At 39.6% G+C, this 19,604-nt stretch overlaps 1 protein-coding gene across 1 annotated transcript; it reads right to left on the reverse strand.

The window, feature by feature from the left end:
* Positions 1 to 2,687: 2,687 nt before the first annotated feature.
* NECAB1 (N-terminal EF-hand calcium binding protein 1) lies at positions 2,688 to 18,997 on the reverse strand (the record flags this gene model as incomplete). Its single annotated transcript, XM_010194206.1, has 8 exons — positions 2,688 to 3,028; positions 5,986 to 6,077; positions 7,108 to 7,185; positions 8,653 to 8,765; positions 9,610 to 9,663; positions 14,599 to 14,675; positions 18,310 to 18,422; positions 18,861 to 18,997. Coding segments are annotated over 8 exons (693 nt in total), but the record flags the coding sequence as incomplete, so codon positions are not given.
* Positions 18,998 to 19,604: the final 607 nt, after the last annotated feature.

Here is a 19,604-nt window from a genome sequence, read left to right on the forward strand (position 1 = left end):
GCACAGCCCTCTGGCATGTCAGCCACTCCTCAGCTGACACTGAGGTGTCAGCTTGGTGTCATCAGCAAACTTGCTGATAGTACACTCAATTCCCTCATCCAAGTCATTGATGAATATATTGAACAATAGTGGCCCCAGTACTGACCCTTGGGGCACTCCACTAGTTACAGGCCTCCAACTAGACTCCGCCCCATTGACCACAACCCTCTGGCTTCTTTCCTTCAGCCAGTTCGTAGTCCACCTCACTACCCGTTTGTCCAGTCCACACTTCCTCAGTTTAGCTGTGCGGATGCTGTGGGAGACTGTGTCAAAGGCTTTACTGAAGTCAAGGTAGACCACATCCACCGCTCTGCCATCATCCATCCACCTCGTTATATCCTCGTAAAAGGCTATGAGGTTGGTCAAGCACGACTTCCCCTTGGTGAAGCCATGTTGACTGCCCCTAATGACCCTCTTATCCTTGATATGCCTTGAGGTGGCACCAGTGTTTCCTGAGAACATCCTTCAGTTGACAAGCATCAATTTTAGTTATTTTGTATGAATACAGTTACCTTCAAAACTTGTATTCAGCCATACAATGACATTATTTGGGCACTGAAGGCAATTTTTTAACCTCTGTCACAAATGATAATGGAAGCTAAATGAGAATGTGTGGAATTGCAATTGCGACAGTGAAGAAAACTTTGAAGTTGCTTTTGATAGAAGTTAGATTTCTTTCCCTGCGCTATGCAAATAGACTTGTTTGAATGCAATTTCTTTTATGTTTCACAGCAGTTAGTCGAAATAAGCCTGCAAATATATTCTACTTATGTGTTGTCTACAAGTAATGTTACAAAGAACTGAAATCCGGTTTTGTTTTTTTAATCACAGAGAGTTTTTTAGAGTGAGTCCTATGGATCTTTTTCCCCAGTATGTGTTGATGGCAATTTCTGTGTGTAGCTTTCAAAACTCATAAGTGAAACTTCTCGAACTTGTGTATTATTCATCAAAGTGTTTGTTTACTAGTAAATATACAAAAGAGAATAACTGTTAGAAGGACATAATGACTTACTAGAACTCTTTTCCCCCCTCCAGCATCTAATTGATGTGAAATTCTAAAGCAGGTTATTTTCAGAATAATTTTAATACAGTTTTTTTCCAGCAAAAAGGGAAAATGCTGTAAAACTCAGTGTAGTGTGTCAGTTTTCACTTAAGGCTTTACCCTGCAGCAGTGTCACATGTCACTCTATTTGCTTTGTCAGTAGATCAGTGACAAAAGAAAACATGTCGTATACTAGACTGACATCTTGGCATAGGAAAAAAGCCAGCTAAATCTTCAGGAATATGAATAGTTTTAGCTTGCTAAAGATGACAAACCTTTAAACTTTCACTGATCTGTTATTTGTCAGTGTAATATGTCTATTTGGGTGCCTGTTTAAGAGTGAACAGATCTGTGTTGGATCATGTGAATATGAGGCGGCTTTGGACTTCAGTATTAAAAGCATTCACTTTTGCTGAGTTACTGTGAGAAGATTATCTCTAATGTGGGCACCTAATGGATGTCCCTTTCTGACATCCACATTTGTGTAGAGAACCTTGGCTCCGTTGACTTTATGGGCAAAGGGTTTGATTCGGTTGCCTAAACGTAGGCATCTGGTGTCATCTGGGACATGTCCAATATCAGGAGCAGCTGCATGGGACTGGCAGAAAATGACAGTAGGTAACTCGTATCCTTCTCAGCTGGCAGCTGGAGACCAGTGGGGATACCCTAGAGCATCTCAGATGTACTAGATGCCCTTGTTAAGGCAACTAATTTTGCCTCAAAACTCCATTAATACCGTGAGAGCTAAGATGCCTTGGTCACAGACAGGTACCTAAATGTGATGCTTTTCGTAATTTTAAGATTAATCCTAGTTTCTGGAATACGGAACGTTACTGCAATGAAGATTGCTCATTTGTAATCTAAATCCCCCACTTTTAATTACATGTGGTAATGTGCTGGTTGAGTTGACATAAAAATAGATAGGTTTTACAGTGAAGAAGATACTTTATTGAATATGACTTCTAAGTTACTTTTTGGGTATTGTTTGTAAGTTGGACTACTAGATGAGTGAAGAGAGTGGTCAGTCAGTGCGTAGAGCTTGTTAACCTGTCATGGAGATGTGAGGCTACAAGTCACTTGACTTGCGTTCTTGGGCTGGAGGACACACCTACTGCTCAGATGCAGGGGACAACAGCAAGACTTCTTAGACAAGACGGTATTTCTATTTCCAAGTTTATGGCTATTTATGCTCTGACAGTGGATTCTCCAGTGACTTTTCAGTGAACTGCCAGTCATCTAATGAAGATAATTTTTGAGTGCTCAGGACAGAATTTGTGAGTGTTCAAAGCAAATTGTCTGTGAAATGTGAAGTCTGTAGATCCAAAGAGGCTTGGCAAACAGGCAGATATGGTTCCTCTTGCGAGGCCAGGGGCTGGAGGCTGTGAAGAGAAGATGGTACTGCCTTGTCTTGTGGGCAGAAAATTTTCTGCATAACTTAAGTTCTTTATTAACATAAAAATTTGTCCCTGTGTTTATTCTCCTAATTAATGACTTACAGCTTCTCTGAAGTGTAAGACATTTATGAAAATCTATGTTCATGCCAGTTTCTTCTGTAAAAGGAGAAAAGAGCAGCATTGAGTAATAGTTGTTTATTAACGTAAGTTTAAAACTTTTCACAAATATTTAGTCATACCAGTCAATGTGCACTTTTCTGTGACAGTTTGGACTGAATATACACAATAAACAGTTTAGCGTAGTTATCATATTTCATCTTTTAGAATGCATTTCACTGAACTAGTCACAAGAAGAGAAGGTAATAAATGTGCAATTTTCCATATTTAAAATGGGAAGGATCACATCCATAATAACAAACAGTATCACATCATAAATTCATACCCCAGCACACCTGTACACTGCTAAGCGAATGTTACTGTAATGGAAAACAATGCAACATTAACATTACTTGAAACCACAGCTTCTAGTTGTTATTGAGGATCCACCATGATGCTGAAAGAGAGGAAAAATTATTTGTTAATATAAGCAGTATTTATTTTTCTACCTCTTGTAAAAAATCCTAAATAAAATAGCTATAACATATAAAAAGAAACATTAATTTATAAATGCAGCTAATAATAATTTATTTGAAAGCTGCATACATTCAAGGACAAAACCTCCAGACAAGGGAAGAATACTTAAAATACTGGGAGAGCTGAGTATACCTGGCAGGGAGGTTGCTTTAGCACAAGAATTTGTATCTCTCTTCGATAGCATCCAAAGAAGCATTAACATGTCGTAGGTGCAGTTGCATAGAATTAAGTGTCTGGGTCCCAGGGAACAAACCACATAAATCCTTGCTGCTCTTGGCTGTGTGTGTCAGTGTTTTAGCTGAGCGCTCTGTCCCCTGGGTGGTCGTGCTGCCTGTAATGACTTTCTTTCCTGGTGACATTATTCAAACCTGGTGCTGTTCTTTTTACACAACTCTAGGAATTAAGAGCATTTTGCCCCAAAAGTGAGAGAATTGATGGACTTGTAAAATGTCATTCCTGTAAAAGAAGATCTGTAATCACCAGATTATAGACAGGGCTGGAGTGAAACATTTGCAATTCTTCCCCGTGGTCCCTACCCTTTGCCCTTTTGAAACTGAACCTTCTGCAGGGAGGAACCACAAGATTTATGGAGAGGCACAGGAAGGAAGGGAGGGAATTGTGACTGCATCTGAGATGCCAAGTCCCCTTAGCAGAGGGCACTTCTAGGCTTTGCACTGCACAGTTTGGGGATTAAATTCATTAAAACTTGTTTCTGTGTATGTGTCCATAAATCCTTCAATTTATGGCATTTAAAAAAAATTCTTGAAGAAGAATGTTGAGAAGATACTTAAGAATCCTACTGAGCTTGGGCTATGAAAGCCTAGTAGTCTGTGACACATCAGTGGATTCATAAATTCTGGCTAAAAAAAAAAGCCAATTCTACAGTTTATTTATATGGATTACAGTGTCATAAGTGTTCAAGGGTTTTCCTCTAGCTTTTGTTTTCTTCACCAAAAGGTTCTCTAGTATCCTCAAGTCCAGATCTCGTATAAAGATTAGGCGTTCGTTCAAGAGGAATTGAGTGATTCATGCCACCCTGGTAGATTGGCCTGAAGCAACTTGGTTGTTTAACAGATGTGCAAGAGATTATCATAGGTTGTGGTTCCTCTTAACTGATGGTAAATTAATTTGCTTTTGGATAATATTAGATCTAACAGTCCTGAAATCACATGTCTCCCTGAATTATTCTTAGCCAGGTAAGTGTATCATTATTAATTTTAATTAATCAGCTGAGTGAAGGCTCTTGGGTTTTAATCTTTGAATCAGATTCAGATTACAATTTAGAATGGTTTCAGTTCTTAGTTAACTGGGTGTGCCAAAAAAATGTAGATATGTCTGAGCTATGGTATATTTGTTTTTAAAATAGACCCTATCTATGCACTAGTTTAGACAGGTGGTTTTTTTTCCTGATTTCACACTGGTATCATTTTACAATGTCTGAAATTCTTTCCTAAAGTATACTAGTAGCATTGCAGCCATCATTTTTTACTTCATGAACATTTTCTGTGTTTCAAATACAAATACGATTTGTGTAGATCAAACATGGGAAGTGCTTTCCATGAAACAAAAGTTCAAAAGTCTGCAGAGATTTCTAAATTACAGGTAATGTATAAACTGTAGAAATAACTGTGAATGCATTACTTCCCATTGCCCCTGCCCCCAGCAAGGAGTGTGCAGTGATAATTGTTTCTATAGCGACTGTCTGCCAGGATAGACTGAAGGCTGAAATCCTTCTTAGCAGGCAGAGTTGATGCTTTAACGAGCATTTTGTATCCAATATCAGACACTTCTATATTTAGGCATTTATAAATTATGTTTACATTTTATTTTATGTTACGTACTTTAGCGATGAGTAAACCACCCCTGGAACTTCTGGGTCATAGCCAGTTGAGCCCTTGAATACAAGTTTGGGAAAGGGCTGCGTTGTTTCCTACAGCCAAGTTTGTCTTAAGTCCAGCAATTTCCCAGTAAGATAAAAGATTTGAAGGGATTCGTGGTTCATTAAGTGCAATCTCCTGATACTGCAGGAATCCTTGGCATATAATTGCATCTTCAGATCAGGCTCATGAGGTCTGAAAATGTCTTGGGTAGTTTCTTTTAAAGAGAAACCCCAGGCATAGGGGTGTTTTAATTACTATGTGATTTTTTTTTCCTACTATGTGGGGTTTTATTATTTTAAATTTAGTTTGTACTCAAACATAGGTGAAAGTAGGGTTTCATTGTAACAGATTTGTATTGCCAAACATAAGAATTTTGCTGTCTTCCTCTGTAAATGTGGGGGTGACGCTTGCTTTGCTTCATCCTGCACGGTCTCTTTTAACTATCATTTCTCCGAGAAAGATGATGTTGCATGCGCATTGGTTTGTATTAGAAGTAGTAATTTGGAATTATTAACACCTTGCTGTTTCAAAGTAGTTTGGGTCCCCCCCCCTCCCCCGTTTTAACATAGCAGGAAGCATGTACAATAAATTGGTTAGGAAATACCAGTTATTAGTAATTAAGAATCACATCAGTCAATGTAAATAAGATTAAATACAAGTAGTCATCAGCAAGCAATTTTTTGCCTGAAAATCTTAAACAGGTCTGTTTTACTATTCACAAACAGTGGTGTTGATATTCAAGATATTTGCTTAAATAGTATATGTTAGCCTAACTTTTTACCATATAAAATATAGCACTGTGGGTGTTACTCTTGCTGATGCAGTTTACATTTCTGTGTTTAAAATAAAAACAGTTGGAGCCCTTTCTCCTCCATACTTTACTAAAGAAGGTCTGACTAAGTGTGATATTATGCAGTGATCCTGCACATGGAACACACTAATATAGCTGAACTCTTCACATGGAACAAACAAAATATTGTGAAAAATTGATATTTACCAGGGACTAGCATTGTTGTGATGAGCTCTGGAGTTTCCAAGAAGTCCACATTACTTCTTTGGAATGTCTTGCTGTAATTCATTTGAAGGTGGCTAAACAATTGTAAAAAATAAGAATATATCAAGTTTTTTAAAGGGGGTAGGGTTTTTTTTGTTTTTATGAGCATCAGAAATGTTACAGTTGATGCTGTAACCAAGATTTTGTGCTTCTAAACTTGGGCAATGACAATCATGGGAGAGGAGACCAGATAAGCTGCGAAGTGCTTGAATGTTATATTAAACACAGATTTTCTTCTGTATGATTAACTGTTACTCTGGTGCTCATCTCTTGGTTGTGACCCAGTGTAGTGTCGATATGTTGCTGCGTTCTTGAGCCTTTCTGAAAGTAAACTTTGGACCAGGGTTTTCTTCAAAAGGAAAGAAGGAAGCTAAGCTTCAAGAGATTCTTCATCTTTCTTCAGAATTATTTCTGTCTACAGATTTAGGATCACAGGGTTGGTTTGTTCGGATATTTTTAATAGTAAATCTATTTAAGGAAAATCTTTTAGTCTCTACTCCATTTCTTAGCCTGCTGCAGGCTAGAATTCGGCTGGTAAGACTTAATCACTGTAACTTCTATTTTGGGCCCCAAAGAGACATTCCAGGAGTCTGTCAGATGGGGTTTTGTGTTGTGTATTTAGCTTTAGGAGAGTTCCCCGTGACTGCTTGCATGCCTGAGTGTGTTGCTGCATGGCCACTTCCTGTTTCCTCATTGGCTCCTTTTGTTTCTGTCATTGTCATTACTCTGTGGTGATATGGCCGTTTCCCTATTCTTTTGTGTCTGACCAGCTAACATCTATGTGGTGCCATACCTTTCTCTGTTCACTTTCAGATTTTTTATGTTCTGGTCGAATTAGCTTTGTCTCTGACATTTTTATTTATACATCTCAGTATATTTTAGTCTAGCAATTGAATATTGTTCTGAAAGATTGTGATTTATTTAACAAGACATAATTAGCAGTATTTAAAATAATTTGTATTCAGTCCTACAAAATTGCTTTCTAACCTTCAAAACTTTGTTTTTTTTAAAAAAAACAAACAAAACCCCAAAAAACACCCCACCAAACCAAACCCCCAGACTTACCTATTCCAGGCACTGCTGTTCTCCCAGAACTCATAAACAATGAAGCGGGAATCACTTGGAAGCTTCTGTATGGAAACACTAAGAATTGTGGGATAGAGCTCATTTAAGCAAACACAAAAAAGTGGGACACTTACATCTTATACCAAATTGTTTATGAGTAGGAACCAAAAACAGTGATTTTTTGAAAAAATAAAAAAGAAAAGAAATGAAAAAAGAAAAGAAAAGAAAGGAAAAGAAAAGAAAGGAAAAGAAAAGAAAAGAAAAGAAAAAGAAAAAAGAAAAGAAAAAAGAAAAGAAAACGTAAACAAAACAAACCCAAAAAACCAACCCAAATAATAAATTTTACAAATAAATGAGCACATACTGCAAATTATCTGAGCTCTAAAAAAAATAAATCTTAATTTAGTGGCTTTTTATTTATTGATCTTTTATTTTACTACATTTATGATGGACTCGTTTATGAAACTCATTTTTCATATTGCTCCAGTAGTGTCATTTTTCTAAAGAAATGCTAATCAGTAATCTGTTGTTTGGTTAAACAACTGTCGTTCAGGGAAGATCAGCTAATACAGTATATTGCACCTGGAGAACCGTTAAAGTAAGTTTACAGAGCAATTTGTGCTGTTTCATTGAAGGATTACACATCTTTTTGTATGAGAGATCCATCAAAGTGGCATAGAGTTTAGGTGCTTTGAAAGCAAATATTAATGAAGTATAACGCCAGGTAGGCTGACATCTGCTGCAGAGACACTTTTAAAATACTAGGTATGGGTACTATTTACTTCTTCGTATGCTATTCAGCTACAAATTTATCATGGGTGAAAAATGACCCACAGAATATCTGCTGTTCCTTTGCACAGAATCATTGTGCTTATTATCCTGAGCAGAAAAGCTTTAAAGCACATAGGGTACTTATGCATTTGGGTACTCAAATTTGTGTTTATATGTGTAGCACAAGAAGTACGTATACGTATTTCTCTTGAGTGCCCAAGTGTGAGATTGCTGATCTTACTCCTGATGTGCTTGAAAACTGGTCTCGGATTATAGTTCATACAGTAATAAGCAATAAGTCATGTGATTTATTACTTTTCTCCTGCTGTCTGTGAAACTACATTGTAAAATAGCAAAAATATAAACTGTTGGAAAAAAAGTCAGTCATAAACAACTACAGTGAAAACCCGCCAATAGGTGGCATTACAGACTTACCAAATTCATGCAAACTTGGCAACGAAAGTAACTTTTTGCCATCATTTGTTAAGTTTCATTCTGAAGTCATAAAAATTGTCAAAAATGTATGAGGTTCAACAAGATCAAGTGCTGGGTCCTGCACTTGGGTCACAGCAGCCCCATGCAGAGCTACAGGCTTGGGAAGGAGTGACTGGGGGTGCTGGTTGACAGCCAGTGAACATGAGGCAGCAGTGTGCCCAGGTGGCCAGGGAGGTCAATAGCATCCTGGCTTGTATCAGGAATAGTGTGGCCAGCCCTTACTCAAGAAATTAGACTACATTTCTTCCTTCAGCCCAAGGACAGCAACACTGTACTTACTGCAAGCAGCCACCCTGAGTAGAAGCAGATTCCACGTATTGCTTCAGAGCAAGCCGGAATTCCTCAATTTCTTCTTCTATCACAGACATTTGACGTTGAACAATCATGATGTGCTGATACAAAGACATGACAATATTACTACCATATCATCCTCTCAATTCCTTGTGCTTTAAGCTCAGAAAAGTCTATCATAAAACAATGGAGAACACAATAATAAAGGAAAACCCACAAAAGTTCTTTCAAAGTTTGCTGTCCCTGTTTTAGTTTTTTATAAAAGAAAAAGTCTATTACAACTCCTGTCATGAAATAAGTAATTTGGTGGATCATCTGTTTTTATTACCTTTTCCTGTGTATTTGATTTGCATTTTGTTAGGTCCAATGGCCTGAATTTAGGAATACCAGTGTACTCGAAAAATTCATCTTGATCTTGGGACATTAACTTAATTAGAAGTAAGTTTATTTCTGGTTATGATTTTGGTTTTGCAAGTTGTGATACTGACTACTGCTTAACACTAAATGCTCTCCCGTCTTTCCTGGTAAGGCTTCCTACAGCAGTTTTGGAGGGAGGGAAGGAGGCTGCCTGTACAACTGTGATTTAAAGCATGCATGCAGTATTAGGTGACTGGGAGGTGAGAAGCCACCAACCCATAAACACTGCTGCCAAAATGAGTAAATCTTATTCATGATACCTTTTCCTCCTTATGTGAGTTGAGTTTTATCATCTGAAAACAATGCAAAAATGAATATACAATTTTTACCCATATGTTCTAATTTTGTTGTGTTGCGTCTTGCACAATGTATTCTGCTGACTGAAACGGATTCTTACCACTGGGAAAAGCAAGGATGGCAAATTACTTATTTATTATTTTTTAACAAAAGAAATCAAGCGAGGTTGTTATTTTACTCCCTGGCATTGAAAATGAAATGTCAAAAGTCATGATCTTAAAAAGTACTTACAGATTTTGCATTTTCTTCCAAAACTTCCTCTTCGAATGGCTCAAGCTTTAGGTCCTTCCAGACAGTTGAAAAGAAAACAGAAATATGGGGCAATACTACAGCTGTATTCTGCTCTTGCCTTTTTAACAAACTACTCCAGTAGCTAGATTCTGTTATATCTCCAGAAGTTATAATTAAATCCCTTCTTTATTAGCTGTAAGTCAAACACGGGCATTGTTTGGAGAATCTTACACGTTTCAGTGGTTAAATCCGACCTGGACTGTTCTGTAAAGTTTTATTTGTAATGCTCAGCAGATAATTTTTCATTTGTAACAAATCTGCTTGCTCACGAATCTATGTTGGACTTAATTCAGAAAAGACAGATACTTCTCAAATTGTCACGTGGGAGATGGAGATGAGCGAGGATGGTAATTTGAAATGAACTACAGCTACAATTATACCGTCATAAAACTTTATGGAGAAGAAACTTCTCTAGGGTTACACAGTGGCAAGGAGCCATTTTCTAGCATTGAAAAAGATGTGCATGGTGCTCCAAAGCAGGTTTCTGAACTGCTGCATTGCTTCTGAGGACAGCCTGGGCAGCAGCAAACAGATACATCTGCACACAGCAGTGTGCCTGCTTAACACAAAAACTGGATGCACACTTTATGAATCAGCGACTCATGAAAATGCTATCACTTTCATGCTAGGCACATGCAGTATCTTCTAACCCAGTACCATGTGGATATTCTGAAAAATATCCATATGCCTCAAAAATAGCAGATCGATTTGCAATAAGCAGCTGGAGCAAAATGTGCTGTTTGTTAGTGATGCTTTGCATTGCACACAGTTCTTGTGTAACAAAGATAGAAAATTTTCCTCTGTTCCTAGCTGGGTGAGGATTGATTAACCTCAGGTAGCAGGCATTTCGTCAGCACAAATACTGTACTCGCTGAAAAGCCAACAACAAGAGGTGTGCAGGTAGAATTCAAATGGAGAGGGGACCTCCACCAGCAGCAGGTGGCAGAGCAAGGCAGGAGTGCCAGGCAGGAGTGAAGTAGCACTCAGACATTAACTGCTGTGTAGCTGTGCCTCTTCTGCAGGATGTGCACAGAAAGGCATGAAATGTGTGTGTGGGAAAAAACCCACCCAGCTTTAATAGCTCATTTTTCAGTGCAGATGCTTCAGATAAAAAATCCTGAGGGAAAATGCATATTCCTGTGGTTCTTCTATACTTTCAGTGCAGTTTTTTTCTGGGGAAACATATAAAAAGAGAGGAAAGGAATGACTCGAGTTGTACTGCAAACTTTCTCTTAAGGTATCAAGAAAAAAACCACCTGTTTTTCCAGTATGCATAACTTTAGAACTTGAGGAAAAGAAAAGTACTTAAGAGACTGATTCATGGTTAAATTCACCTTTGATAGACAGCAGAAGAGTTAGCCAACACTAAATCAGTCCTTTACCAAGTAGTTTTTCAGTAGAAACCGCTGATGGAGAATTTGCTGATCCCCCCAGGAAGTTAAAAATAATCTATAGGAGAACTTCAGTACTGTTATGTCATTAGACAGCGCGTCACTGCACAGATGGAGTAAGTCTACACAGACAGCTCGCTGTGACCTCAGACCTGGTGTTTAGTCCTTGTCTTGCAGAAAGACTGCTCAGGGATCAGCTGACTTGATGAGCATGAGTGAAGGAGCCCAATGTGGAGATGAGAGCTCCTGCCAGACACCTATCACACAAGCTTGGACATGAAAACTGACCAAGGCTGCAGCTCAGATCTGGGGCTTTACAATGTATTTACTCTGTCCTACCTCACCTCAGGAGAGAAGAGCTACCTTCTGAAACTGCCTCTTTGTGTGATTGTGCAATCCTTCTAATCTGCTTCAGGGCAAAGTAAAAAAAAAAAAAAAGAGCTTTAGTAACTGCTGAAAGACAGCTGAAATCTAACACTTGACTGGATGTGGTGGATTAACCTGGAACACCATCTGGGCTAAAAATGGCTAAGTTACTGCTGAGAGAGGGCATATGTAACTGCCTCATCCCCGGTGGGAAGTGGTGGCCAACCACTTGGTGTTTCTGTCTAATTAATTTCAGTGTGAAGTCAGTGGTCATTCAAGTGATCAGCTTTGCTTTTTCCTGACTTTGCTTTTACTTGACTTACTTTGTAACAGAATAGGGGGGCTCACAGTTTCCTACTGCTAAGAGGCACCGACATCCTTTTTGCAATATGTGCCAGTCCCAGTCATGATCCAAACATCATTTTGCTAGATGCTGCTTCAACATGGATCACAGTGAGCTTCTCCTACAGTAATGAAGTGTAAGATCTGATAAAATGAGGACCAGAGAGAATGTCACTAAGGCAAAAGAATTCTCATAATCTTTTTAATACACCTTAGCATAACTTATAGGACAAGAAGTTTTATGGTTTCTAAGTTACATGTCTAGTAAATGGGGGGTTTTAGTTCACAGAAGCCAGAAAGAAGTGCCAAGACAAGAACAAAAGTGGTGGTCCTGGAGAAGCTGAAGAAATGGTGACTGTCTCACCTCTCACAGTTAGACCTGGTCATGAGATACGAAGTCAAGCAGATGCAAAGTTAGGCAAAGGTGGTTACAGGCTGTCTATTGGCAAAATTACGTTTATCTAATGGCTATGTTTTATTAATCAAGTTTTAGATTGATGAGGAGATAATTAAGGAAGGTCTATGTCAGGCCACTGTTTCCCTATGGCACTGAGCTCCTTTTCAAACTGAAGTTCTCTGACATTTAACTGTAGCAAATTTGATGATTTGATAAGATCCTTGTTGCAAGTTTATTTACTACAAAATGGTTCGCTGATTTGTGTAACATTTGCATTGCATTATTGCTGTGTGCCAGTTTTATTTTTTCATTAACATTATTTTAAATTTTAAGTTTCCTTAAACTCCTTTTTGGCATCAGTCTGTGTCAGGAGGTCCCTGTGGCAGGGCAGTGAACTGCTGCTCCCAAAGCAGAGCTGGGAGTAAAGCTGGACCAAAAGTGAGAGTTATGTTTCATAACGGACTTTGACATTTCAAAATCCAATTTATATCTACTCAGAAAAAATCAAGTTGCCACTAAAATGTCATTAACGGGGCAACTGCTGTGTAATTGCTTTTCTCATGCAGAAATGACCTCTGGGAGGAAGCTGCTGTATGCAGGCCTATGAGTATGCCCTGGCTGGAGGCTTAATGAACTGAGCAGACTATGAGGAGCTGCTGAGCATAGCAAGGAACAGAGTGAGAAGCTGAAGGAAGTTACAGACAGCACCACGAGCAATGACCGAATTTCACAGCTGGTTAAGGAGAAGCGATGCGAGAGACTGTCAGACCTCAGGGATAACTGGAGGGAGTACTGGGCTCCTTTTGGGGAGCAGAGTCTTGCAAGGCCAGCAGTGCTGGGGGTGACCATGTGCAGCTAATGCAGCTAATCAGTAAGAAGGATGAGATAACAGAAATAACCAAATTTTGGTCCCAAACTGGGACCGAAGGGAAAAAGTAATTAGGGGTGGTTTGTTCATTTGGGAGGGAGCAATGGCAGAGAAAGGTCGGTATGCTTGTCTTGCTGAGCCCTGTGCTGGATCACCACTGATTATTCTGTCTTCTTGTTAAGTCCCTTACTTAAGTATTATCTAGGTGTATAATTTGCTGCCGAACTCAAGTTGGACTAGCGGATGAGTAGGGAGACTCTCGTCTGCCAGGACCCAAGGTCTGAGCTGGTGCCTGGGTAAGGGCCTGGGTCCAGACACAAGAACTAGATGGACTTCAAGCCCATGATAATGTTGATGGGGGAACATCCATCCTGGTCAACTGCAAAGAAGGAGCAGGATCAGGCTGTTGCATGCTCGTGTTTCTCGGGGTGCTGCCTGGCTGTTTGCAGGTGCTGGTGAAGGCACCCACGTTGGTGTTTGTGGATCCGTGTCTATGGAGCATCTGCACAGCCTCACCACTGGTGAGCACTGACCTCCAAGGAGGAGCAGCATCAGCCACACTGGGACTGGAGCAACTCCTAGGTCTGAGAGCACTTCAACCTAAAACCTGGCCTCTAGTGGACAAGGATGAAATCCCCTTGGCACCCCAAATCCACTGAATTCAGCCACTCCCTTAGCACCTATCAGAAATTGTCTGCCTGTCCTTCAACAGGGAGAGAACACCATAGGAATTTATACCTTACTTTCCCCTCTGCTCTTCTTTCTTCTCAAAAAAAAAAAAGTAATCACACACAGACATAAACCAACTTTAAAAACTTAGAGTAGCAGTAAATCTGATTGAAAACAAAAGAAATAATAGATATTTTCTGTACAAACAGATGTTACTCCAGTTTTTACGAGCCCTGGGAAGCCTTGGTATCATGGGATCAGGCAGATCATTTGTCAGACTCCCGGAGGGCTCTGCTCCGGGGGAACCGTGGGAACCGCAGGCGGTCTCAGGGCTCTGGGGGATGCTGCAGCCCCGGAACTGAGGCGGCTCCCACAGTTCCCAGGAGGGATGATGGGATTTGCATCAGGTTTTGGTTGAACTGTACTTACTTGGAAAGTGTTTTCAATCTTTATAAATTAGTAATCTCTGATGGGGGAAGGAGGAAACAAAACTTTCTGTCAAGCTTTAGTGGGAAAGTTTGGAGAGGAAGAGAAAAAATTCAGATCCTAAAAGGAGACAATTGTCCCATGTTCCCCAAAACAAGCATAACTAAATACAATAACATCCTTCAGTCGTAGATTAATGTGGCTTTTCAGATCTTTATGAAAAGTTGGATCTGTGGTGATGGGAAGAGGAAAGGGGAGCATGGGAAAACCATGTCATGATCTCATGAAATAGGAAAGGAGGAGGTGGAAGGAAAATGTAGGCATTTAATGAGTGTTAGCTCACTTAGGTGATGTTGAAGTTTCAGTCATTATTGATTGGAAAGACTGTAACTGGGACATTGAAAGCATTTGTGGTTTAAAGATTGCTTTACTGAAAATGAGAGAACAAGCAGGTGAAAAGAAATACGCACCTTCTTTTCCAGCCTGTCAATCAGCTTTTGGAGTCTGTTTATCTGGGTCATCCACTGGCTGTCTTCCTCAATCCAACCTTTGGAAAATACAAATAATGAACATTTGTAGAATGTTACTAAATGCTGGAACATAGTGTATTCATCTATTTTATAAAAAAAGTTTAGCTTATCTTGAAGTTTATTATTTTACATCTTAACAATTGTACTGCAACTAATTCAATGTTTATTTACGTGTAAGTAAAGGAGAGCATGATTTTGACTACATTAATTACTTTGTTTCTCTTTCAGATACAACAGAAATCCAATACAGAATGAAAAGTACATTCTAGATGAATGCCAATGCTTTTGAAATTTTGCTGATACCTGTAGAAAGGAATGCTCTCCTCTGCAGGTGGAACAAACTCATAACCTGAGCACTGTCTGCTCAAGATGCAAAAATCATCTTGAGGGGGTGTGTCTGATAAAGCTATCTCTTTTTTACTATTTTTCTTAGTTTGCCATTTCTTAATCTTCTTTATGTAAAAGTTTCTGTAAGAGTAAAAATCAGGTCTTAAAAAAAAAAAATCAGCTGCCTAGAAAGCCTGTCTCTGGGATTCCTTTAAAATACATTCCATGGAGGGACCGTGTGCTGCATCTTTTCTGCACTTCCTTACCCCTGAGAGCGCTGAAGAAGGTGAAAGAAATGCAGTCAAGACTGTCTGAAATATCCTGGCATGGCCAATGCAGCCTAGGTGACAGGATCTCTTCCTCCTGCAGAGAGGTAGCAGACCTGTTGTAGGGCCCTGACTGCAAACACAGTGCTGTGGTCAGCCCGTCAGTGTCCTCAGGGTCCTGACATGAGGCTTCCAGCAGGATTCCGGAATTATTCAAAGGTTAAGACTATATATGTTCCTTCCCAATAAAAAAAAGCAGCATTCTTATGAAAAACAGAAAATAATTAATTGGATGTACATGTGCAGCTAAATGATCTAGGTTTCTGTCATGGGATGTTGGAGAATGCTGATGTTGAGGTATTCCTGAGGGAGCCTCCTAACATAACCACAGAATATCTTATATGTATTGGGAATAAGGGGCTTTCTCTTCATTCAGAAAAGGTTCATTTAGCTGCAACAGTGGACTCTATAGCTGATTTAATAACATTAGCTGGATGTCCCTTGCAGCTAATGATCCTTCTCTACCTTTTCAACTAAACAGCATTCCTAGGTGCTTGATGAATTGCAGCAACATGATTATTAGGATTGATCCTTCCTACACTAGATTCTTCTAGAATGAGGTTTTGGTTTTGAGATGTGTAATTTATGCCTGTGGTAACATCACATTTTTACCAACTCAAGATTTATTATGTTTAATCATAATAACTTTCCTATGTTTATTTTCCTCCAAAGCAATAGAATTCAGCAGCAAAGGAAAGACTAAAACCATTGGAAGTTAATTGTGTCTTGTCCCTTTATAGAATCGTGAAATCATTAATGTTGGACAAGACCTCTAAGATCAAGTCCAACTGTCAGCCCAGCACCACCATGCCCACTGAACGATGTCCTGAAGTGCCACATGTTTTTTGAACACCTCTTGAGACAACTCTTAGTTCCCTGGGCAGATAGGATATGGACAGGACATGACTCTATGAGAAGACTTCCTAGCTCTCCATCTCTACTGCAGTTATACTCATGACAGTATAATGACCTAATGGCATACAGCAACAGTGAAGCTGGTAAATGTTCTACAAAGGCACAAGCATCTCTGAGCCTTTCTAAAGTCTCTGCAAAAATTTGCTTTGCTAAAGTCTCATGAAAATTTTCTACCAGATGGAAAATATAATACTCAAGAAAACAGATATGTGTATTATGAGAGCAGTTCCTGGCATCATCCACAGTGTGAATGTGTACATAAGGGTCTGCTCTAAGGAGAGAGGAAGGTTGTTTACCAGAAACTGGAGATTTTTCAACACATGCTCTTCATATGCACATTCGTCAACCTGCTCATTTTCCACCTGCTTATCTGTAATATTGTGTCCAGTTCTGGACCCCTCAGTTCAAGAAGGACAGGGAATTGCTTGAAAGAGTCCAGCACAGAGCCACAAAGATGATTGAGGGAGTGGAGCATCTCCCTTATGAGGAGGGGCTGAGTGATCTGGTTCTCTTTAACTTGGAGAAGAGGAGACTGAGGGGTGACCTTATTCATGTTTATAAATTTGTAAAGGGTGAGTGTCAGAAGGAAGAAGGCAGGCTCTTCTCAGTGATAGCCAGTGACAGGACAAGGGGCAATGGGTGCAAGCTGGAACATAGGAGGTTCAATATGAACATGAGGTAAAATTTTTTTACTGTGAGGGTGACAGAGCACTGGAACAGGCTGGAACAGAGATGTTGTGGAATCTCCTTCTCTGGAGACATTCAAAACCCGCCTGGACATGTTTCTGTGTGACCTAGTCTAGGTGATCCTGGCAGGGGTGCTGGACTGGATGATCTTTTGAGGTCCCTTCCAACTCCTAATATTCTGTGATTCTGTGACTATGTTTTGACCAGACAAAGAAATCCTAATGCTGGGGACATACCCAGGTATGATATGTAAAGGAGACAGAGTGTGGGTTTACCTCAACAAGTACAAAGGCTAAAGAAATGCTGGCTTGAGTGTTGAGTACATAGACACACCAACAGCATTACTGTGCATGTGGGCAGCAGGCTGTAAGGAGGAAAACCAAGTGCCAATACAAACACAAACCTTGTCTAGGAAGGTAGACAGCTACTAGACTAGCCATGGATGAATATGTTAGAAATTTAAAATTATATTAATACAGTAAGTGGATTTGGTACAGCTTGCATATGTTTGGGTTCCTTCTGAACTCTGTGAATCAGGAGTGCAGCAATAAGGGTATGTGACCTTCCATGTTATGAACACCAGCAACCAGAGCAAGAGACGAAACATCATCCTGCATCATTGCACTGAATTAACAGCACTGGTGAGTGGCAGAAAGCGAGTCATGAATGTGAGGGACAGAAGAGACTTCAAAAGAGCATCAAAAATGAAGAGGTAATCGTGTGGCTGCAAGCAGTGAGATCTGCATGGCTGGTCAAGAAGTGGCCTTGACCCATCACATACTTTGGTGTGTCAGTCACCTTCATGCCTTGATTTTGGGAGACATCACTAAGCCTGGAGATGCCTTCATTGCAGCCTTATGCTTAATGTCACTGCTTCCGAATAATCCCATTTACCAAAGTACCCTCTCACGTTTTCCAAAGCAGAAATGCTGTTTCTAATTTTTTTGTATAATCTTAAATGAAATCTCTTTTTCTTTCAGGTTTTACATTTTCCCTTTTATTTCTTGTTTGTTCCCCTCAGCTGGGATGTAAGTCATGACTGAGAACTTGCTTCTGTAAAAGTCATGGCCTTCACCTCTTCATTCTTATCTGCAGGCTAGAAATATTACCTGGGAAATGTTTACTCAAACCATAGCCCCAAAATGATATCAAGTTTGGTCCATAGTTATGTATTTATTCTCTATCAGTTCAGATCTATAAGTACATATTTATTTTCCTTGCAGCTTGAGTTAATACCTTCTATATTAAATTGAAGACTGATTTCTGTCAGTAAAGTATCTGAGTTAGTTACCATGTCTAAATGAAATTTTTGAGAGGAAGATACATGTATATTTTTCTATATGTGTGTACATGTATGCACGTGTTTTAAATATCTTTAAAATGTGAAATACAGTACCTGTGCTAAAATGAGGGCTGTTTGGTGACAGGCTGTTGTTCCTCTGAAGCCTTCGAGCTGAGCGTTTTCCTGGCCATTGAATTGAGAGCACTTCTGGTTTTGCTGGATCTTGTCTGCACAGAAGCACAGGAGATTTCATAAGACACATGGGAGAGCTTTCCTCTCACTGTTCTCGAAAAACATGCTTGTATGTTCCCTTCTGAATTTAAAAAGGAGAAATACCTCTTGAGACCCCTGAATTATTTTCCAGATTTTCACTATTACTAATTAGTTGCGTTCAGGCCACCAGCCATTAGAGAAGTAATAAAAGAATAAAGGAGAGTTAAGCTGGCGTAAACCTATATTTTAAGGAGAGAAAGCTCAAGGGCAGAGTCTGTCCGTGACGTGGTTCTAAACTCCTATTAAATGAGTTTCTATATGAAATAAAAAGTGTATTCTTATTTCTCCCATTATCCCCTACATCAGGTTGCTGGGTGAACTGTAAAATGATTTGGAGGTTCACGGTGGCCCCACTGCTCACCCCTTCACTGTAGCTGTGTAGGTTTGCTCACCTCTCCTGCCGCGTCTGCTCCTCCGTGGTCTCCATGGCACACTCCAGGCTGCTCTGCAGCGACTGAAGCTGGTTCAGTGTTTCCTTCAACAGAAAGCGAGTCACAAACTGCTCCAAATTAGAAGCTTCCTGATAGTCCTTAAAAAAGCCATAAAAATAAATTAAGGATTTGCCTAATAAGTTAGAAATATGTGAGGGAAGCTTCTGACTTGATTCAGAAAGGAAACAGCTTGGATGTTTTCATACTTATACATGCAAACCACATAAGCAGTCTTTATGTTTCTGGAGAAAAAGACCTCTGAGTTTCCAGGTGTAGACATTGATCCCATCCAAGCTGGGAGAGACCCAAGTACACAGTGTCACAACATAGTTCCTTCTCAAAAAAAGCACTTTTCCTTACACTTCTTAACAGCTGATGGTGGTACCACATTAATTCCTAAGTATGGAAAAGCCAAGATATGACTGACAAATGCAGAAGGGAATTTAAAGTTTTTTATTTAGATCCACTCTTGTGAAAAATGTTTATCTAGCCCCTGGCCTGTCTCTGACAGTGATTATGGGAATAGTCTTTGCTTAATGATACTGACCTGGAAAACTCCACCAGCAGTTTGGCTGAAAAATTGCCTGTGCCAGAGACTACCTTCTGAATTTAACAGTCTTTGACTGACTTTAGTTACTTTAATTTGCTTAATTATTTTTGAAACCATATATCTATGCCCCAAGGGTCAGTACTGGGGCCAATATT

Source organism: Mesitornis unicolor, unplaced genomic scaffold, assembly GCF_000695765.1.
Source record: "Mesitornis unicolor isolate BGI_N332 unplaced genomic scaffold, ASM69576v1 scaffold51101, whole genome shotgun sequence".
NCBI lineage: Eukaryota > Metazoa > Chordata > Aves > Mesitornithiformes > Mesitornithidae > Mesitornis > Mesitornis unicolor.